This window comes from Oncorhynchus kisutch, linkage group LG25 (assembly GCF_002021735.2).
Source record: "Oncorhynchus kisutch isolate 150728-3 linkage group LG25, Okis_V2, whole genome shotgun sequence".
Lineage (NCBI taxonomy): Eukaryota > Metazoa > Chordata > Actinopteri > Salmoniformes > Salmonidae > Oncorhynchus > Oncorhynchus kisutch.
The window spans coordinates 1,150,005-1,174,350 of NC_034198.2; the positions used below are offsets into that span (position 1 = coordinate 1,150,005).

At 40.3% G+C, this 24,346-nt stretch overlaps 1 protein-coding gene across 2 annotated transcripts in view; it reads right to left on the reverse strand.

Moving 5' to 3' along the window:
* ccdc186 (coiled-coil domain-containing protein 186) overlaps nt 1–24,346 on the reverse strand; it is a 132,082-nt gene that overhangs the window by 57,669 nt on the left and 50,067 nt on the right. For both annotated transcript variants that reach the window (XM_031804743.1, XM_031804744.1), the window contains exons 6-7: nt 23,935–24,054; nt 2,792–2,896 (exon numbers count right to left, since the gene is read on the reverse strand). In XM_031804743.1, the coding sequence (XP_031660603.1) occupies nt 2,792–2,896; nt 23,935–24,054 (225 nt within the window). The remainder of the gene's footprint in view (nt 1–2,791; nt 2,897–23,934; nt 24,055–24,346) is intronic.

A 24,346-nucleotide genomic window follows, 5' to 3' on the forward strand; every position in this document is an offset into this window, starting at 1 on the left:
CAGTGATTTCCACAAGAACATAGAGTAGCCAGCCAAATAGAAAAAATAGCCAGCCTAGCGATGCCAGGCCAGGGGGGGTCTGGCCCAAGAAGCTCTATTTTGGTGGCTTCTTCTTACACAAAATGCCTACCACTTTGAAGATGAAAATGTTTTGGGGTGTGAAATAAACAAGAAATAATAACAAAAAGAACAGAAAACGTGAGCGTGCGTAACTATTCACCCCCCAAAGTCAATACTTTGTAGAGCCTTTTACAGCAATTACAGCTGCAAGTCTCTTGGGGTATGTCTCTAAAAGCTTGGCTCATCTAGCCACTGGGAATTTTGCCCATTCGTCAAGGCAAAACTGCTCCAGGGCCTTCAAGTTGGATGGGTTCCGATGGTGTACAGCAATCTTTAAGTCATACCACAGATTCTCAATTGGATTGAGGTCTAAGCTTTGACTAGGCCATTCCAAGACATTTAAATCTTTCCCCTTAAACCACTCGAGTGTTGCTTTAGCAGTATGCTTAGGGTCATTGTCCTGCAGGAAGGGGAACCTCTGTACCAGTCTCAAATCTCTGGACGACTGAAACAGGTTTCCCTCAAGGATTTCCCTGTATTTAGCGCCATCCATCATTCCTTCAATTATGACCAGTTTCCCAGTCCCTGCCGATGAAAAACATCCCCACAGCATGATGCTGACACCACCATGCTTCACTGTGGGGATGGTGTTCTCAGGGTGATGAGAGGTGTTGGGTTTGCGCCAGACATCGTGTTTTCCTTGATGGCCAAAAAGCTCAATTTTAGTCTCATCTGACCAGAGTACCTTCTTCCATATGTGTGGGGAGTCTCCCACATGCCTTCTGGCGAACCCTAAATGTGTTCACTTATTTTTTTCTTTTAGAAATGGCTTTTTCTGGCCACTCTTCGGTAACTGCCCATTTCTGTGGAGTGTACGGCTTAAAGTGGTCCTATGGACAGATACTCCAAACTCCGCTGTGGAGCTTTGCAGCTCCTTCAGGGTTATCTTTGGTCTCTTTGTTGACTCTCTGATTAATGTGTTTTTGTGGGTGGCCCTCTCTTGGCAGGTTTGTTGTGGTGCCATATTCTTAATGGATTTAAATGGTGCTCCGTGGGATGTTCAAAGTTTTTGATATTTTTTTATAACCCAACCCTGATATGTACTTCTCCACAACTTTGTCCCTGACCTGTTTGAATAGCTCCTTGGTCTTCATGGTGCCGTTTGCTTGGTGGTGCCCCTTTCTTTGTGGTGTTGCAGACTCTGGGGCATTTCAGAACAGGTGTATATATACGGAGATCATGTGACAGATCATGTGACACTTAGTTAAATAAAGTCCACCTGTGTGCAATCTAATTATGTGACTTCTGAAGGTAATTGGTTGCACCAGATCTTATTTAGGGGCTTCATAGCAAAGGGGGTGAATACATACGCACGCACCACTTTTCAGTTTCTTTTTAAATATTTCACTTCACCAATTTCGACTATTTTGTGAATGAGATGAAATCCAAATAAAAATCCATTTCAAATACAGGTTGTAACGCAACAAAATAGGAAAGCGGTGTGAATACTTTTGCAAAGCACTGTAACTACAACCAGTTAGCATGTCGAAGAGTTCCGACTAGCACATGAATGCGGCATAATTCCAACGTATGCATGCCAGCTGGAAATCTTTGCATAAGTTATTGTACCCTACTGATGACGTTACGAGCATACTTGAGAAATTAGGGAGAGGTTTAATTAAAGAAGAAAGGATTGACTTTTTCAAATGCTAGTTAAAAGGTCATCACATTTCACATTGGATTTCTTAACAAAAAGGTAAGACTGCAGTGGCGTTCTGCACATACAAGCTTGTTAGCAATCTAGCTAAATGTTTGCTCTGGTCCAACGTTAAACCAACTCTGAAGTTCAAAGACATTAAACTTTCCTCCATAGAAGCCGTTCATCTGTAGGTATAATTCTGTGGGCCTAATTCAGCTTCAAAGCAAGCTTCCTCCATCCTCTCTCGCTGTCTCCTCACCCTCAAAATTTCAGTTGCATCTCGCACCCTACACTGACAGGCAGCAGTGTGTTTGTCTTTCATTATGCCTAAACCATGCTGTTAGGGCAAAATAAAATTAGCTCTTAATGAATTTCCTATACAGATTAAATTGCTTACCCGCTCCACAGCAAGCTACTTTATCTGCACTTAATTTAATGTTTGCTTAAATCATAATAATACAGAGGTTTAAAAAGGAACAGAAAAGGAATGATGTAAACCGGTACTTTTTGGGGGTTCGAACCAGTTCAGAACTTTGCTGGTCGGAGCAGTGGAATAGAACAAAATAAAGTATCATTCCGTTCAGAACAAAACGGACTGACAAATTGAAACTTTTAAATTAAAAGTAGCCTAGTTAATATGAGGTGGAAAATGTAGCCGTCTGTAACTGGCCGATTTGCCCACAGCCGGCACTAATGTAAAACATTGAATAAACATAATAAATTCCAAAGCAAAGATCTGAGGCCATATGTATTAAGTGTCTCAGAGTAGGATTTGCTGATCTAGGATCCCCCCCCACAGCCATTTCATCTTTTTCATTGTGCTCTAAAAGGCAGAAATCTGCAATCCTACAGCATGTCGCTTGATACATAATACGGCACCAGATAGCATATGAAAGGACACAGCCTTCTACTGGCCCCTAGTGGACAGAAACTAGACTGATTTCAGAATATAAGTCACATGATACTTTCTTGGATTTCAAATAAAGCTCATCAACACAGGTTTTCCATCTTTGAAAACACACAGACGCACACCTGATATGTGCGGATCATGTCCTGGCAGTTCTTGCGGATCTGCTCCGTCTCCTCCTTGGCCTGGGTGAGTTTGGCCGTGGTCTCTCGTAGTTTAACTTTAGTCTCCTGTGACGAGAAGAAGCCAGTGAATGTTACAGTTTTTCGCAATCACAGACAAGCATTTTGTGAACAATGTCCTCAGTTTTCAAAACCCTGTACACACGACACGACACTGTGGCCTTTTGCAAAACAGTAAATGTATTTTCAAAATGTAGTTGCCATCAAAAATAAATGGTCCCATAAAAATTGCAAATACATTACACAAAAGAACACGACTGCCGACAAAAAGATGATCAAACATACATACCACTTGAGTCGAGTTGACAAAACAAAGTTAGCTTGTATAAATAAATAAAAACATTTAAATATTAAATATTTCTTTACAGTCAATCAAAAATGCAGTCACACAAATACAACCATCAAAATGTGCAGTCAGGCAGGTGGAATTTGGTCCCGAAGACAACCGTTACTTTGCATTGACTATAGTGTTCCATTTGTTCATGTGCATCACACAACAACAAAGAAACAAGGAAATATAACAATTCTCCCTACATTGTGTTCATAAAAGAAAATAGATGATTTTCATCAGAATAATTTACTTCCTTTCATTTTTAACAAAAGCCTGACCACCTAGATTAAGCTCAAAAAGTAAACACAGGGAAAAAAATGTATGCCTGCCAAATGCGGGTAACTTAGTTAAGTTCTTGGTGACAGGGGGGCAGTATTGAGTAGCTTGGATGAATAAGCTGCCCAGAGTAAACTGCCTGCTACTCTGTCACAGATGATAATATATGCATATTAGTAGTAGTATTGGATAGAAAACACTCTGTAGTTTCTAAAACTGTTTGAATGATGTCTGTGAGTATAACAGAACTCATATGGCAGACAAAAACCTGAGAGAAAAATCCAACCAGGAAGTGGGAAATCTGAGGTGTGTAGTTTTTCAACTCTGCCTATCCAAGATACAGTGTAAATTTGGTCCGATTGCACTTCCACTAGATATCAACAGTCTTTAGAACCTTGTTTGAGGCTTCTACTGTGAAGGGGGAGAGAATGAGAGCTGTTTCAACCAGAGGTCTGGCAGAGAGAGATTTAGCTGCGTTCCATTGCATGTCTAAAGACAAAGGAATTCTCCGGTTGAAACATTATTGAACATTTATGTTAAAAACATCCTAAAGATTGATTCTATACTTCGTTTGACATGTTTCTACGAACTGTAACGGATTTTTTTAAAACTTTGTCTGGATCTAGTGCTCACGCCTCATGAATTTAGATTTGTGAACGAAACGCGCGAACAAAAAGGAGGTATTTGGACATAGATGGACTTTATCAAACAACAAACATTTATTGTGGAACTGGGTTTCCTGGGAGTGCATTCTGATGAAGATCATCAAAGGTAAGTGAATATTTATAATGCTATTTCTGACTTCTGTTGACTTCACAACATGGCGGGTATCTGTATGGCTTGCTGTTGTGTCTGAGGGCTGTACTCAGATTATTGCATGGTTTGCTTTTTCCGTAAAGCTTTTTTTTTTTTATCTGACACAGCGGTTGCATTAAGGGGAAGTGGATCTATAATTCCATGCATTACACTTGTATCTTCTATCAATGTCTATTATGAGTATTTCTGTAAATTAATGTGGCTCTCTGCAAAATCACTGGATGTTTTGGAAGCAAAACATTACTGAACATAACGCCTCAATGTAAACTGAGATTTTGGGATATAAATATGAACTTTATCGAACAAAACATACATGTATTGTGTAACATGAAGTCCTATGAGTGTCATCTGATGAAGATCATCAAAGGTTGGTGATTAATTTTATCTAAATTTCTGCTTTTTGTGACTCCTCTCTTTGGCTGGAAAAATGGCTGTGTTTTTCTGTGACTAGGTGCTGACCTAACAATAGTTTGGTGTGCTTTCGTCGTAAAGCCTTTTTCAAATCGGACACTGTGGTGGGATTAACAACAAGTTTATCTTTAAATTGGTGTAAAATACTTGTATGTTTGAGGAATTTTAAGATTTCTGTTTGAATTTGGTGCCCTGCACTTTCACTGGCAGTTGTCATATCGATCCCGTTAGCAGGATCTCAGCCGTAAGAAGTTAAAGGCATAGTCAACTTAGTCTACGTAAACGTCTGACCCACTGGAAGTGTGATACAGTGAATTATAAGTGAAATAATCTGTCTGTAAACAATTGGTGGAAAAATGACTTGTGTCATGCACAAAGTAGATGTCCTAACCAACTTGCCAAAACTATTCGTTTGTTTACAAGTCATTTGTGGAGTGGTTGAAAAATGTGTTTTAATGACTCCAACCTAAGTGTATGTAAACTTCCAAATGTAACTGTATACGGGTAAGAGTTTAGCTACAGTTTCAGATATACGTTTCAAATTGACAGAAAGTTGTTTTCATTGCAAGTTAAAGCATGATGTTAGCAAGCTAACATTACGTTTATGATTTGTGTGTAGTAATGAGCTCTCAGAATGTCACTTCCGGATTGCTAGTTATAGCCAAAGTTTAGCTAGCTAACTAGCTAACATTGAACCTATTTGGTTAACTTTAGCTAGCTATGACAATCAGTTTGTATTGCTAGTACTCTATGGATTAGTATTATGGTTAATTGTTTAAACAGGGAGCTAGCTAGCTTAACAAAATACCCCAAAAGCTGACTGTTAGCTAGCTAGCTGACGTTAGATGTCTGGCTCGCTAGCTAACATTACGTTTATGATCTGTGTGTAGTAATGTTATTTCAGAATGCCATTTTGCATTGCTAGTTATAGCCTACTATTAGCAAGCTAACTATGACTTTCAGTTTGTATTGCTAGTGCTCTATGGATTAGGATTATGGTTCATTGTTTAGCTAGCATGTCTAAACAAAAGACTCCACTTCGCCAGATAATTACATGACCCATCAATATAGCCAGGTGTGTCTGACGGTGATTACGGTTATTTATTGTATAATAACGCAAAAGTATTTATATCTGGAATTAGTCTTTCAGCATCAGTAAAATGCCTGACTCTCCTCCACCAGTCTTACAAGAAGAATGGTCTAATGCCTCCCATCAAAAAGAGAGCTGGCCCAAGCAAGCACAGGTTGCACCTGAAGCATGAGGACTTGCAGCGAATTGTGAACTTCAACAACTACGCAGAGGATAATGCAATAGTGTTATCAAGACACCACCCAGGACACAAACACTTTGATGGAAAGCTGATGCCATCCCATGTGACAAAAGCAGCAGTGTGGCATCTCTATAAGGAATAAATTACTACACTTGGTATGTAAAGCATAAACAACACGTTTTGAGTATTTAATTGACCTCCAACATGATTGGCACTACATTTATTTATCTGACATTATTTCTGTATTTTCCAGAGGTACGTGTAGTCGGGCTATGTGTTATCATTTTAGGTGTGTTATCACTTTCAGTTTCCAAGATGTTTCAAATCAAATCAAATTGTATTGGTCACATGCATATATGTTCAGCATATGTTATTGCGGGTGTAGCGAAATGCTTGTGTTTCTAGCTCCGACAGTGCACTAATATCTAACAAGTAATATCTAACAATTTCACAACATATACACAATACACACAAGTCTATGTAAAGGATTGCAATTAAGAGTATATAAATATATGGATGAGAAATGTCAGAGTGGCATAGACTACATTACAGTAGAATAGTATAGAATACCGCATATACATATGAGAAGAGTAATGCAAGATATGTAAACATTATTAAAGTGACTAGTGTTCCATTTATTAAAGTGGCCAGTGATTTCAAGTCTATGTATATAGGCAGCAGCCTTACTGTGCTAGTGATGGCTATTTAACAGTCTGCCCAATGCACCGGTGATGCGTTGGGCAGACCACACCACCCTCTGGAGAGCCCTGCGGTTGCGGGCTGTGCAGTTGCTGTACCAAGCGATGATACAACCCGACAGGATGCTCTCGTGCATCCAAACGTTTGAGGGTTTTAGGTGCCAAGCCAAATTTCTTCAGCCTCCCGAGGTTGAAGAGGTGCTGTTGCGCCTTCTTCACCACACTGTGCGTGGGTGGGTGGACCATTTCAGTTTCTGTATGCAGTATTGTATTTGTATTTATTATGGATCCTGCTCTGCACATTTGTAGGTAAAACTTAGGTGAAACTTACCTGATAATGATGCATTAAAAAAATTATTACGTTTTACATTATATTTATTTTAATGTTATTTTGTTGTTTGCAGGTGCACTATCCTTCTGATCCTATGCAGCCAGGTTCCATCAACTTTTTAACCCATCGCAAGTGTGGCTTGTTTGGTGTCTGCTGTGAAGGAATACCACAAGTCAACTACTTGACTGATGAAGGCATGTCATCCAGCAAAGGCAGCAGCGCAGTCATCAACTACATGCACCATTTCTTCACCAACTACGGAGTTGGGGAAACATGTGTGGACCTGAATTGTGATAACTGCAGTGGCCAAAACAAATTTGTACCTGGCGGACCATGCACAAGCTCCACCACAGTCTGGACCTTCCCTTCCTGATCACAGGACACATCAAGTTTGCTCCGACGGGTGCTTCGGCCTCATCAAGCAGTGCTTCAGAAAAACCATTGTGACCATTTGTCTGAGATTGCTGGTGTTGTGAAGGACAGCACTGTGACAGAGGTCAACATCCCACAGCTGGATGGACCGGAGGATGGTACGGTGCTGGTGGAAAGCTATGGCTGACAACAACACCTGACTCCATACTTCAGGCTACTGCCACAGATCAAGCAGTACCAGCACTTCAGGTGAATATCATTTTCATTGCATTGTATGAGGTTATTCTTCTTATCTAAATTTGGGAGGTTCATTGACTTTTCATCAGCCTAAAAGATGAGTAGACCTAATGAAAAGCAAATGCACTAGCCTATGTCAATCTACTATCCCTCATAGTACAAAAGTTTACCCATTCTATTCTGTGTGAGAAATACATATTCCAAACAGTCTGGGACAGTTGTGGGATGCTCTAGATCCCAAATTAATACAACCACGAGCATCAAAAAAACTGTTTTAAGCAATGAGCCTGACGCAACAGATCAGAATTTTCAGCTTAAAATGGTGATAAACTATTAGGCTATTTCTTCACATTATAAGTGCAGCAAGGCAGTAGGCTATAAGCGTGAATGTTCCATTAGCAGGAAAATACCATTATCAAAAGCGACCACAAATGTGATTATGCAGGAAATGCTTTTATTATAAAGGTGCATTTATAATGGTGAAAATGGTCTTCCCAAACTTGAAACTCACGCACTGTGTATGAATGCCAGTTAGGCTGTACACTTGTTGTAAAGCAGATTAATGTGCTTCATTTTAAAAAGGTATTTGGACACTTTAGTTGTGATTAAAACCTTATCACAACATATAGGCCTTAATCTTGTCTTTACATATAGTAAATAAGTGTGAACTTCGTTTTGATTTAGAATGAACCATTATCATGCATCTGTCTCTGAAATAAATACATGTCATCTATGCACTTAAATAGCAAATGGAGGATGCTTTTCCCATGGTTAATTTTCATGCCAGCCAGGTACCCGATACTCCTGTTGTAAAGACAAGCAATGTGCTTAATACTAGGAAAGTTGATAAATATAGCAGGCCTAGCCTTTTGAAAGCTGATGGAATCCTCCTCTTTTTAATAGAGGCCACCACTCTGTTTTCTCCTGCAATTGCAAAGCCTATAGAAATGTTGCGCAACATGAGCTCATACGCTCTCGTGAAGTGTTTGATTAGATTTTCGATAACATTTTCATTGATGTCAGAATGATTAGGGGGACAATAGAGTGCTGAGTAACATGCAGTTAGGAAGTTTGGCAGGCTACTAATGACCATCAACAGCATCATAGCTTGGAGAAACCTAATTACCGTGACTAAACAGTCACCTGGGATTTGACTGCCATCATGACTCGTGCCTGCCCGTGTGGCGGTAATATGGTCACTGTAAAAGCTTCTTTTTACGATGTAAAATATAAAAGAGGATGATATCAACCCGCAAGGTCTGCAGTCAAATTACTAACATGAGCGCCAATGCTGATAAATATGCATAACACAAACTCATTACACTATTGTTGTTCTAAATTAAAAACAACATCAACTTACAGTTAGGCCTAATTTAAATTTTATTGTTAAGTAATTTGCACAATTACCACCCATTCCATTTGTCATTAATTCAGTAATTGGCATAGTTTGCGTCAGCTTGACAGTCAAGGATATGTTTCGCATTATTCCAGAGGTCTACTGCAACATGATGAATGTTATCGTTTCCCTTACAAGACATTCAATTAGTAGTAGAGTTACAGTAGATAAAACAGTTCCATAAGAGCTTATTTTTACAAAGTAAAACATCAAATAGAATAGTATCAACCCCCAAGGCACACATCAAATGATTTGCTGCTGATATAAGCATAACAAACTCATCATTACACAATTCTCTTTCTAAATTAATTCAACCTCTTCACCCTCATCATTCAGTTAAGAGTAATTTAATTTAAATTGTGAAGTAGGTGCACAATTATCGCCCATTCACCTAATTGTCATTCAGTCAGTAAGGAGAGAGACGCATTTGCGCCTATAGCACATTGTCTTGGCGGGTTAAGTTACGAATAGGTGTGAAAAAACAGGTTAAAAGGCTCTAAATACTTTTCTATTTGTGATTTCAAAATTCTCACAAATGAGCAGTGTAAAATACCACCAAGTCAGGGAAGGAGCCGGACAAAGCTTTTTATTTTTTTTATCTACAAAATCAAGCGTCAAAGTCCATTATTTTTGTATGTCGTTACCATTGCAAATGTGTGTTTCCTGGAGTCGCATTCTCGCTTTGTCATCAAAACAGAGGTAAGGCATGATCTCTCTTAAGCGATCCCATGAAATGTTTTCTCCAAAGAAAGGTATCCCATATAGAGTACCAGTCAAAAGTTTGGACACACCTACATTATTTTTTTTACTATTTTCAACATTGTAGAATAATAGTGAAGACATCAAAATTATGAAATAACACATATGGAATCATGTAGTAACTAAAAAATGGTTAAACAAATCCAAATATATATTTTATATTGGAGTAGCCACCCTTTGCCTTGATGACATCTTTGCACATTCTTGGCATTCTCTCAACCAGCTTCACCTGGAATGCATTTCCAACAGTCTTGAAGGAGTTCCCACATCTGCTGAGCACTTGTTGGCTGCTTTTCCTTCACTCTGTGGTCCAACTCATCCCAAACCATCTCAATTGGGTTTAGGTCGGGTGATTGTGGAGGCCAGGTCATCTGATGCAGCACCACACTACTCTCCATCTTGATCAAATAGCCCTTACACAGCCTGGAGATGTGTTGGGTCATTGTTCTATTGAAATACAAATGATTGTCCCACTATGCGCAAACCAGATGGAATGGAGTATCGCTGCAGAATGCTGTGGTCGCCATGATGGTTAAGCGTGCCTTGAAATCTAAATAAATCCAAACATTTGACTGGTACTGTATGTCTGACCAGAAGCTCTCCATATATACACCAGGCAGTGTCTCCTTGCTCCCTGTGCACGTCAGCCACAGTACAGTGCCTGATGTGCCGTAGCATGTCAGAAAACAACAAAAGCTGGTGAGTGCGTTGCTGATGTTTTTTGCTTGAGATGTCGGGCCTGCTCTCTCAGTGATGACATTTTTTTCTGATAATCAGACTGTGGCTTGTTCTATCCCAACGATGCCGTCGCTTCCACTCTCCTGCCTCTCACCGTTTAATTTGGTGGTGGCACAGGCACCTGCTCAGTGCACATCGTTCACACTTTTTAGTGCTTAGGCCTCGGAGGTGTAGGTTCAGGCTGTGGCTCAGAATAATAGATATCAGAAATATGATTAATGTTTTCCCCACCTTCTGAGTCGTTTTCATTTAGATCTTGTAACGGTGCTAACGCAGCATGTGCATCCATCAAGTGTTATTTGTGTTCATTTGTGATGCTATCCTTGATATGATCCTGCTAATGTCATATGCACGTGTGCGCACATGCAGCTATCCATCCAACGTTATCATGATTTGTTATAATAGATATTATACTTTAGTAATCCACAATGACCTGGCAATGTAAAATTCTAATAATGAAATTATCTTCCATATTCCTACAGATACCTTGCAACTGGAGATTCCTTCAAAATCATTGCCTACAGTTACCGTGTACAGTGGTTCCTCCTTTAAAAGTTGCAAGCTTGCACCGTGGGACTTAGAGGTTGGCGTCAGGGCTTCATTGCTCTTGACCACCACACGGGGTGGTTCCAATTATGATTTTTTGACGCGAGCCACCTGTCCCTGGGTGAAGATGGCTGACAAAATGTACAATTGAGAGGAATATTTTAGTTCATGTAGAGACAAATGTTGGTGCATATTTTTTTGTCATAAAGTTAATTTCTAGCTAGAATCTAGCTAGCTAAAGCATTTACTGCAAATTGAATGTACAATTGTGTAAGCTTGCCTTGCAATGCAGCTGAAGTAACACAGCTAGCTAACTATTTACTTGCTTATTGTGTAGTGGAGGATAAAAATAACTGTATGCCTATGGATGTGTAGCTAGCACAGTTGACACTATCGAGGTGCGGATGTTTACTTTCTACACAAGTCGTTTTTTTCCAGTTTTGTCTGACGAACAGATTGTACTGGTAAAATAAAAAGGGATACATTTTTTTATGGAATTCTAAGCATCACTCCAGTCAAAACAGTGTCTGCGAACGTTCGATTACATTCATTTTCTATGGGCTCGAGCTCGTGTTCCAGTTTAGCCAACGTTCTTAAGCCGTTTTTCAGCCTTGGGTGAATTTTGACTCGTTCTATTGTCCAGCCTATAGATAGCCAGGGGCAATTTAGGAAAACACCCGAATGTCCGTTGAGAAAGCACAACAACTATAGCATTTAGTTACGCTAAGAATGACAAGAATAATCAAGTCAACAAACTTTGGGTAGCCTATAGTTAACATACTGGCAAGTTTGATGTATAACTACTACTACATACTGCTGTAATGATATGCTGTGTGGTTCGTAAGGACAGCGTAGCTAACAAATTGTCAGCCAACATAACGTGCAAGGTAACTTATTTGAAAAGTCATTACTTTCTTACATTGAGAAGCAAGCTACCTCTTGGTCATTAGGGCAAATCTGGTCTGTGATAGGAGGGGGGGTTTCACACCTAGCTCGGCTATTTGACTATTCTTTAGTAATGGTTGAATAGTCTATTGTTCAGCTATTAGCCCCCCTCCCCAATTATGCAACACATTTTTATTCCCATCTCATTCCTTTCCCTCTTCCATGCGTCATCATTCTTCTCCCGAGTGGCTCGCTTGTGGGCGTGCTGGCAGGATATGGCAGCATCTTCAGTTGTGCGTCAAGAATTCTGCATACAGTAGCACTATTGCATAGTTACAATGTGTAATCACTGATGTCCCAGGAGCGGTAAACACTGTTGAAGTGTATAATTGTAATACATACACAGCATCATGCAAAAAAGTATTTAGTCAGCCACCAATTGTGCAAGTTCTCCCACTTAAAAAGATGAGAGAGGCCTGTAATTTTCATCATAGCTACACTTCAACTATGACAGACAAAATGAGAAAAAAAATCCAGAAAATCACATTGTAGGATTTTTTATGAATTTATTTGCAAATTGTGGTGGAAAATCAGTATTTGGTCACCTACAAACAACACCTACAAGCAGGATTTCTGTCTCTCACAGACCTGTAACAACTTCTTTAAGAGGCTCCTCTGTCCTCCACTCATTACCTGTATTAATGTCACCTGTTTGAACTTGTTATCAGTATAAAAGACACCTGTCCACAACCTCAAACAGTCACACTCCAAACTCCACTATGGCCAAGACCAAAGAGCTGTCAAAGGACACCAGAAACAAAATTGTAGACCTGCACCAAGCTGGGAAGACTGAATCTGCAATAGGTAAGCAGCTTGGTTTGAAGAAATCAACTGTGGGAGCAATTATTAGGAAATGGAAGACATACAAGACCACTGATAATCTCCCTCGATCTGGGGCTCCACGCAAGATCTCACCCCGTGGGGTCAAAATGATCACAAGAACCACACGGGGGGACCTAGTGAATGACCTGCAGAGAGCTGGGACCAAAGTAACAAAACCTACCATCAGTAACACACTACGCCGCCAGGGACTCAAATCCTGCAGTGCCAGACGTTTCCCCCTGCTTAAGCCAGTACATGTCCAGGCCCGTCTGAAGTTTGCTAGAGAGCATTTGGATGATCCAGAAGAAGATTGGGAGAATGTCATATGGTCAGATGAAACCAAAATAGAACCTTTTGGTAAAAACTCAACTCGTCGTGTTTGAAGGTCAAAGAATGCTGAGTTGCATCCAAAGAACACCATACCTACTGTGAAGCATGGGGATGGAAACATCATGCTTGGGGCTGTTTTTCTGCAAAGGGACCAGGACGACTGATCCGTGTAAAGGAAAGAATGAATGGGGCCATGTATCGTGAGATTTTGAGTGAAAACCTCCTTACATCAGCAAGGGCATTGAAGATGAAACGTGGCTGGGTCTTTCAGCATGACAATGATCCCAAACACACTGCCCGGGCAACGAAGGAGTGGCTTCGTAAGAAGCATTTCAAGGTCCTGGAGTGGCCTAGCCAGTCTCCAGATCTCAACCCCATAGAAAATCTTTGGAGGGAGTTGAAAGTCCGTGTTGCCCAGCAACAGCCCCAAAACATCACTGCTCTAGAGGAGATCTGCATGGAGGAATGGGCCAAAATACCAGCAACAGTGTGTGAAAACCTTGTGAAGACTTTGACCTCTGTCATTGCCAACAAAGGGTATATAACAAAGTATTGAGAAAAACTTTTGTTATTGACCAAATACTTATTTTCCACCATAATTTGCAAATAAATTCATAAAAAATCCTACAATGTGATTTTCTGGATTTTTTTTCTCATTTTGTCTGTCATAGTTGAAGTGTACCTATGATGAAAATTACAGGCCTCTCGCATCTTTTTAAGTGGGAGAACTTGCACAATTGGTGGCTGACAAAATACTTTTTTGCCCCACTGTAGGACTTGCATCCTTGGCACAATAAAATAATTATATTCTACTCTATCCATATGTAACAGTATAGCTTCCATCCCTCTCCTCGCCCCTACCTGGGCTTGAACCAGGGACCCTATGCACACATCAACAACAGCCACCCTCGAAACATTGTTACCCATTGATCCACAAAACCCACGGCTTTTGAAGAGCAAAGGGAACAACTACTTCAAGGTCTCAGAGCGAGTGACTTCACCGATTTAAACGCTATTAGCATGCACCCTGCTAACTAGCTGGCCATTTCAAACCGGTTACACCCACTCTGAAAAAAATATATACACAGTGAGATATTTGGCGAAATACACCGGCATGCCTCTCCATAGGAAAACAATGGGGGGAGCTCAGCGGGCAAGGGCAAAAAGTATTTTGGGGCTAGCATTTGATGACAACCAAGCTAGCTGCCCAGGCTTACATAATTAGAAAGAGGAGATTATCATGAATAAAATGGCGTCTGACTTGGAAACAAATCTAAATATACACATTGCGAAATAAACAGACATGCCTATATTCCCCCCCCCATAGGAAACAATGGGAAGACCGCAGAGTTCCAATATTATTTTTGTTGTTTACATTTTAACTATAAAACAATGTGAGCAGGTCTCATTGCCAACCATAGCAAAGCAGGCATTGTGACGTTGAACAATAAGTTGGGAATAGAACGTTCGGAAAGCGAGTTGGTGCCACGGTGCTCAAATTAACTAATAGGAGCTGGCAGCACTAAAATAAGGCATGTTTTTTCACGATTACTTCAAAACGACACAAATCAGCTGAGGAAATATGGTCATATTATGAAACTGGGCTCCACGGCAGATGCAATTAACTTGTTCTTATCAGAAAATAACGCTGTTAAAAAATTCATGTATCTAGCCTACTATCTACATGGATTTCAGAACACTCTCGTCGAGTGTACCAGAGCGCAGAATACCAGAGCACAGTAGCCTATTAAACAAATAACCACAATTTGTTTTAAAAAATTATGAAAAAAATAACAGATGTTGATTTAGTTATGGATCCATAACAAATTACTATGGGAATAAATATCACTGATTTATAGATGTATTGAAAAAAGTTGTCAAATAAAGGCGAACTATTTAGAATCCTCCAATCCTGTAGCCTACTCCCGACAATCACGTTGTACAGCGCCATTTTCCATTCCATCCAACGGAAACACCATAATATTAATCAAATTAATTAAGGCACATTTCTTCAAATCAATTCCATATAGTATGTTACTACAAAAAAGTTTTTAAATTCTCTGGTAATGCCAATATGGAATATGATCAAATGCTTCTCAAAGATGCCCTGGTGGTCAAACTAGCAATAACTTAAAGTAAACAGAAGAAATGGCTGAGAATTAAGTGACGTGCCACAGAATGCAAGGTGTGCTGCAGTATGACGCAACTTTTAAAGGAGGAACCACTGTAGGGCACTACACGGTTGGGTGACCAGGGCCATCTGAGACTGCCTCCTGGGGGAATTTGGGCATGTGAAGGCAACCTGTGTCCTGCATAACTTGCACATGAGGACCAGGAGAGGATCTGCACCTCGCTGCCGTGTGCCAGAGGAAAGGTCTGCTGCTCTGCAGGATGTTTCAAGGATGGAGTCGAACAACGCAGTAAGAGAGGCAATCCTTGTGCAGGAGATCTTCATCTCCTACTTCTTCGAAGAGGGTGCTGTTCCCTGGCAATCCCATAGACTTTACTATGCACAACCAAAGGCTCTTTCAAGAGCCTTCCGCATAGCAATAAGAGTAATCTTCCATTTACTTAGCTATGTCAACTGTAGTTATTAAATTCCCAGTTTTTCTCCCTTTGATTTCTACTTCTCAAGTGAGGGTGCTGTTTAGGTAAGGGTGATGTCTGTACAAAACCAAAACATGCTCTTAAAATGTGTGAAAGTTAAATATTTCTAAAAAAATATTTTTGAATTTCCCGCGCTGCCTTTTCAGCGGAATGTTGTTCTTACCTCTTTCCTTTTACAGTCTCTCACACCTCTCTCCACCTTCTCCCTCTGTTTTTATCATGCACACCAGATGTGCATTGAAGTACAGATTTAACTTGTATTCATTAAATTACAATTCTAATATTTATATTGCATGTATGTATTTAGAACACTTGGATAATGACATTTTTCAATAAAGCGTTTCACATTCTCTACTGGTTGAAATTCTCTCATTTGATGAAATACTACACCTATCCTGTGCTTATCAGATCAATGCAGATGAAGGAAATTAACCGGTTTTAGAGTATTTACATGACACATAGGAAGTGTACTGTTTTTTTAAATTCTAGTTCTGTATATATGAATTACAAATCAGCCTTAAGCTAGTTAAATCATGTTTCTAGTCTATTAGTTACAACGTGTAACCATTGATCTCCCAGGACCAGGAGTGGTAAACACTGTTGAAGTGTATAATTATAATACATTAATGCAGACACAGCATCACTCAAAGACTGGAGTTTGATACTCCTGGTATTGGATATGACTGAAAAATACATTAATTCCTGAACTGCACCTTTATTTGCCAAGGTAGAGTACATGAATGTGTGCCAAGGTAGAGTCAATGAGCATATTCAATGTACAGGCTCCAATGTGGAGATCTAATGCTTGGTAATAACTAAATGTATATACACAACCTTTTTTCCACATTTTGTTACGTTACAGTCTTATTCTAAAATATATATTTGTTTTAATGTAAAACGTAGCAATCTACACACAATATCCCACAATAACAAACCAAAAAAGTATTTTACAAATTTTTGCCAAGGTATAATTTTTTAAAAACTGAAATACCTTATTTACATAAGTATTCAGACACTTTGCTATGAGACTCGATATTGTTTCCATGGAGATGTTTCCTTGAGCTGTTAGTACAACTTGATTGGAGTCCACCTGTGGTAAATTCAATTGATTGGACATGATTTGGAAAGGCACACACCTGTCTATATAAGGTTCCACAGTTGACAGTGCATGTCAGTGTAAAAACCAAGCTATGAGGTCCAAGGAATTGTCCAGTTTCCAGACAGGATTGTGTCGAGGCACAGATCTGGGGAAGGGAACAAAAACATTTCTGCAGCATTGAAGGTCCCCAAGAACACAGTGGCCTCCTCCATTCTTAAATGGAAGAAGTTTGGAACCACCAAGACTCTTCCTAGAGCTGGCCGCCCGGCCAAACTGAACAATCGGGGAAGAAGGGCCTTGGTCAGCGAGGTGACCAAGAACAGGATGGTCACTCTGACAGAGCTCTAGATTTCCTCTGTGGAGATGGGCCAAAGGGCACTTCAAGGACTCTCAGACCATGAAAACCAGATTCTCTGGTCTGATGAAAGATGATTGAACTCTTTGGCCTGAATGCCAAGCGTCACATCTGGAGGAAACCTGGCACCATCCCTACGGTGAAGCATGGTGGTGGCAGCATCATGCTGTAGGGATGTTTTTTAGCGGCAGGGACTGGAAGACTAGTTAGGATCGAAGAAAAGATGACCGGAGCAAAGTACAGAGAGATCCTTGATAAAAACCTGCTCCAGAGCGCTCCGGACCTCAGACTAGGGCGAAGGTTCACCTTCCAACAGAACAATGACCTTAAGCACACAGCCAAGACAACGCGGGAGTGGCTTCTGGACAAGTCTCTGAATGTCCTTGAGTGGCCCAGCCAGAGCTTGAACCTGATCGAACATCTCTGGAGAGACCTAAAAACAGATGTGCAGCAACGCTCCCTATCCAACCTGACAGAGCTTGAGAGGATCTCCAGAGAGGATCTCCAGAGAGGAACAGGAGAAACTCTCCAAATACAGGTGTGCCAAGCTTGTAGTGTCATACCCTAGAAGACTCGTTTCTGTAATTGCTGCTAAAGGGGCTTCAACAAAGTACCAAGTAAAGGGTCTAAATACTTATATAAATGTTATAGTGTGTAGATTGATGAGGGGGGAAAACAATTGAATCAATTTTAGAATGAGGCTGTAAAGTAGCTAAATGTGGCAAAGGTGAAGGGGTCTGAATACTTTCCGAAGGCACTGTAAATTCCACTCAATCCTTGGGCTTCATTAATACCATTCAGACTGTTTTGAAGTTGATACAACCGGCTATGATAGCTGAGGTTCTTAACAAGGTTAGAGACTAATATGTATACCAAACGTTTTAGGGTCCATAAACAGATCGGCTACATAGCTAGCTACACATCCATAGGCATACAGGAATTGTTATCCTCCACTGCACAATTAGCAAGAACATAGTTAGCTAGCTACGTTACTTCTGGTGCATAGCATGAAAATATCAGCAAGGCAAGCTTTTTTTCTTAAATTTGCAGTAACTGCTTTAACTAGCTAGATTCTTTACATCCACTATTTCACAAGACAACAGCCTTGTCAACTAGTTTTCTCAGGAGTCCCGAAAACATTAAACAACGCGAATTACAATTGCATACTCATGTCATAACACCCATAAAGCTAGCTAGCTGTACATTTTTGTATGATTTTTTGTGACGTTATAGTTACTTACATTTGCTTCCATCCTAGTATTTTTGTCAGCCATCTTTGCTGAAGAAAGTCTCCAGCGTTGGGTCGCATAGCTTCAAATTCTCTCATGGAAACCACTCGATATGACTGGTCATCGCCCAGCGGTCGCCGCTAGTGATTTGCATAAACTCCCACACCACGTTCGTGCCGCCCAACAGTCCCCTGCCCACTCTGCTTTTCACCACTTTACTTCCATTGAAATTTAATGGGAAGTGGCGTTTCCCCACACAGCACCACGTGTTAGTATACACGAAGGGTCACGGAGTGATGAAACTCGAAGACTCCAACAGGGTGAGTCAACACTTCTGTGAGGCAGAAATATAATTTGTTTGTGTTGTGCATGAAGAAATATGGAAAGTAAATTGTTCACCACGAAAACCAAGCATTAGATGCGACTTTGAAGAACAGTGAGGATGAAGAAGATTATCTGGTCCAGACAGCTTCCTGATTATGATGAACAGGATGAAATTCATTGTGGCAGAATCGTAAATAGGCCTACCTCATAATTGTGACAGTATTTGGAAAGATAACACATTGGCAATTTAGTTCATTTGAAAATGGCAACGTCCAAGGCATTCTATTTTCTGTGTTGATAGCCCAGCGGTAAAGTCGCCGTCGATTATTTGCTATGTTGATACGATACGGGAGTAGCCTAGTCTACAATATCTTTATTGGATGTGCTATTATTATTTACTTAAAACCTCTTAAATGTAAAGTCCCCATATTTGGGGACCCGATTAGATGTATTCTATTCAATTCAGTCTGGTATGAGAACGGTAGCCCCTATCTGCAAAAGCAGGACGTCTGCAGAAAGCTGAGTATCTTGGCTATTGACCTGAGACACTTACTACCCTATATGGGCATACGATTGTATAAGGGAAGGCGAAGCCGATGAACCTAATTTCAAGATGGCTGCTACCTACATTCCGGTTAGCGTTGTGAAGCATAAACTAAATAAACACGGAATACGTTGATTCACACCGAAAGACGGGTCTCCACAGATCATGAGGATGTCTTATTTGTCTGCCTGTGACTTACCGTTATTGACAACAGCCCTGAGAGTCAAAATGTTCTTTACACAACGTTTTCACCAAACAGCAAACATTTTACAAGGTAAGCTTCGATTTGGTCTGTGTTTGAGCTATAGCTACATGGGGGTATGAAATTAATCCAAAGGTTTGTTAGGAACAAATTTAGGCTATTGCCAATGTTATATGAGTTAATGGCAACATAGAATGTCCACCAAGTGACTATATCTTTGTGCATTAAAAATATGGTGAAAACACTTGGATATCCCCTGTATGTCCCCCTACACCACCACAATGTTAGACAGAGGTTGGTGTTGTATACATTTTGTTTTTATAACAAATAGCATTTAGGAATTGCAAATATGTAATAGCACTGGAATTATCTAATAAGACATACGCCACTTTGGAGAGGTTTAGGGACACTTGGAAAAGTCCTGTGACCACACCTGACACCACTTACTACAACATCTGCACATTTGTTAGGTCTATCAATCCCATTTTTTTCTGATATTGTTCACATGTTGTGGAAGCCATCTGATGTGTTTCCAGCTCTGGGCATCAATAATTCACATTTGTTAGGTCTATCAATCCCATTTTTTTCTGATATTGTTCACATGTTGTGGAAGCCATCTGATGTGTTTCCAGCTCTGGGCATCAATAATTCACATTTGTTAGGTCTATCAATCCCATTTTTTTCTGATATTGTTCACATGTTGTGGAAGCCATCTGATGTGTTTCCAGCTCTGGGCATCAATAGTTCACTTATGGCTTGCAAACAAAATGATGACTCTGAAAATAACATATATTTTGTGTGTGCTTAATCTTGTGTATCCACAACTATGTAACTCCTATATAACTCCTACCGATCTTCTGATCATTTCCTCATAATCTTTCCAAAAATACCAAGTTTATTCATGTCAGAATTATGTAATTGCACATGAATAGCAGTTACTTTTGGGTATGTCTATTTAGGCAGAAATCTGAGAGGTGTTTAATTGATAAATATACACATTTAGTGATAAGAGTTTATTCTATATTGAAATAGGCTTACATCATGATAGGCTACAACATAGAAAATAAACAATGTAGCCTAGTATGTTATATTTTACAGCACAGAACTTCCCCCAACCCCACAGTATTACTCTACTGTGTTGATATTAAAAATAAACGCACTTGGTGATACAGGGTTTATTTTATATTGGAATAAGCCTACATCATGATAGGCTACAGCACAGAAAATAAACATTGAATGTAGCCTAGTAGGACTTTTGAAATGTGGCAATTTTTACAATGTTGAACTAACTCCTAAATCTATTTTTCTTTTAGTCAAGATGATAAGATGAGCCAGACGAGTCAACCAACCCCACTGAGGTGGACAGAGATGGCAACCTCTTCCTTACCAGGTGGATGAACACTACAGTACTACTCTGCGCACCACAAGACTAAGAGATGGCACAGGACCCTGTTTTACCATCTCATTGACATTGCTGTGACCAACTGCTTCATCATGTACAAGAAACTCTGCCTATAAACAGTCATTAGTTTGCACTTTCCCTTGGGTGCAATATTCATGAAGGCCAGTAGATGGGGACCTAGTCCCACTAATGAGTGTGAAGGGATGGCTTTCACCTGTGGTGAGGGACAATTGTGTGATTGGGCTTTTTGTTTTGCTGAAAATTTGATGTGGACAGAAGTGCCAAAATTGTATATAGTCATTGACTTGATTGATATTTGTGACTTGTTTCAGGAAACTAGGCGTATGTCGTGCGTCACAACTTCACAGCAGCGCCATTTCAACATACATTTTAGTTGGTTTAGCCACGGGAATAGCCAGCAACCTTTCGGCTAGTCATGATTGGCCGAGATAATGAGTGGGAAAGACATGCCGAGAGATGAGTTCGGATTGGTCTGCCATGTCGCAAGCTTTTTTGAAAGATATCACGTAGTAGAACAGCATAACTGTTGCTCTCTACTTTCTGGAGGACCAAGTTTTGAAATCAGTGGAATTAGAGAATTAGATACCTAAGGAGATGGGCTGTTGTATAAAACACCTGTCTCCGGATTACATCTTCAAACTAAGGGCAACTATGACATCCGTGACAGAGGAACATCCATCCATTTATACAGCGAAGAGAGTATAGCTAGCTACATTTTCAGATATTACACACTTCTAATTTTGTCAGAAAGATGTTTTCAATAAGGCAAAAAATAATAATAAGGCAAAATGTAACAAAATGTGGATAAAGAGAATATGGCTGAAAACTTTCCGAATGCACTGTATCTCATTGTTACCATACACCTGCAAAAAGATAGCTCAGATATGCGATTGACTTTTTACATTTTGAACGTGGATATGATAAGTATGGTAGAAGCTCTGTACAACAATGTGGGAAAAATAAAAGTATCCAAAACACGTAAAGACCTCTATGGCCTATTTATTGCCTTTACCTCCCTACTCTTCTGCATTTGCACACACAGTACATAGATGTTTCTATTGTGTTATTGACTGTACGTTTGTTTGTAACTCTGTGTTGTTGTTTATGTCGCATTGCTTTATCTTGGCCAGGTCGCAGCTGTAAATGACAACTTGTTCTCAACTGGATAAACAAAGGTAAACATTTTTTTTTTTAAGATTGAGAGACTAGTCAAGGATCATATCACCTCTACTTTACCTGACACCCTAGACCCACTTCAATTTGCTTACCGCCCCAATAGATCCACAGACGATGCAATCGCCATCACACTGCCCTATCCCATCTGGACAATAGCTCAGCATTCAACACCATAGTACCCTCCAAGTGCATCATTAAGCTAGAGGCCCTGGGTCTGAACCCCGCCCTGTGCAACTGGGTCCTGAACTTCCTGACGGGCCGCCCCCAGGTGGTGAAGGTAGGGAAAAAAACACCTCCACATTGCTGATACTAAACCCTGGGGCCCCACAAGGATGCATGCTCAGCCTCCTCCTTTACTCCCTGTACACTCATGACTGCATGGCCATGCACGCCTACAACTCAATCATCAAGTTGCCAGACGACAACAGTAGTAGGCCTGATTACCAACAATTACGAGACGGCCTACAGGGAGGTGGTGAGGGCCCTGGGAGTATAGTGTCAGGAAAATAACCTCTCACCCAACGTCGACAAAACAAAGGAGCTGATCATGGACTTCAGGCACCCCCCTACCCACATCGATGGGACCGCAGTGGAGAAGGTGGAAAGCTTCAAGTTCTTTGGCGAACACGTCAATGACAAACTGCGGCGAAGAAGGCACAACAGTGCCTCTTCAACCTCAGCAGGCTGAAGAAATTTGGCTCGGCACCTAAAACATTCAAACTTATACAGATGCACAATTGAGAGAGTCCTGTCGGACTGTATCACCGTCTGGTACGGCAACTGCACCGCCCACAACCGCAGGGCACTCCAGAGGGTGGTGAGGTCTGCCCAACGCATCACCAGAGGCAAACTATCTTCCCCTCCAGGACACCTACAGCACCCGATGTCACAGGAAGGCCATAAAGATCATCAAGGACAACAACCACCCGAGCCACTGTCTGTTCACCCCGCTATCATCCAGAAGGCGAGGTCAGTACAGGTGCATCAAAGCAGGGACCGAGAGACTGAAAAACAGCTTCTATCTCAAGGCCATCAGACTGTTAAATAGCTATCACTAGCACCTTAGAGGCTGCTGCCCTCTATACATAGACCTGGAATCACTGGCCACTTTAATAATGGAACAGTAGTCACTTTAATCACATTTACATATTTAGCATTTTACACCCACACACCCACACACACAGACTACTGTGTCTGTGACGCTCTGACAATATTTATATGTTCTTAATCTCAATTCCTTTACTTTAGATGTGTGTATTGTTGTGAAAATGATTGGTATTACTATTAGATATTACTCCACTGTTAGAGCTATAAACACAAGCATTTCGCTACAACCGCAATAACAACTGTTAAACACATGTATGTGACAAATACAATTTGATTTGATTAAAATCTTGAATTTGTTTTTAAATCTCCATTATAAAAATTGTGCAAATTCATAATGCCCTTGAAAATCATAAGCTAAGTCACACACAATCATACTGTATTTGGGCGTATAATAGTGTAGACTATTATTCTTCTGCCACTTCCATCATGTTTCTCTCTGTCTTTTAACTTTTGTTCTGATGCGATTAATATTCAGGCTTTGACCACAGCGATTCTGTGTCTGAAAATCACAGATTGAGCCAATGGTTTTTCAATGGGAGTCATCTGTTGATCATCAACGGAGATGATTGTCTATCAAAAAACACGATATCTGCTTTTTTAGTTGTCCAAAAATAAACTTGAGTTGAACTTTTGACAGACAAAAATAGACAATTGAAGAACGCATGTAGGATTTCATCCACTTTCATTCTTTGTGGCTGTCGCCTTACTATTCAACAGTGTAAAAAATGCAGTTGGTCTTACCTTATGGGCCTCGGTTTCACTACTCAGCTTGTTCTGGGCCCATTTGACCTTGATGAGGTGAGAGTTGATCCCCTCCTTGATGTTCTCCAACTCCCGATTCAGCCTGCTCACCTCTCCCTCCTGAGGACAACAAGATATGGATTCCATTAGGATGTAACAGGCACGGTATGCCATTTCATTTGTAATTCATGTTAAAGGATCACTTTACTCAAAAAACATATTTCAGTATTTTGTTCATTAGTCCACTGTTATGGTCAGCAGTAAAGTTTCAGTAAAAAGCACAAGTTGTGATAATAAACATTCCACCACTATCATGTTCATCATCATTAAAAGCCTTTGAGCAGACTCCTTCCAATTACCTACAATAAATATGAAAGACTCATGGCAAAATAGATTTTCCAGTGCAAATAAA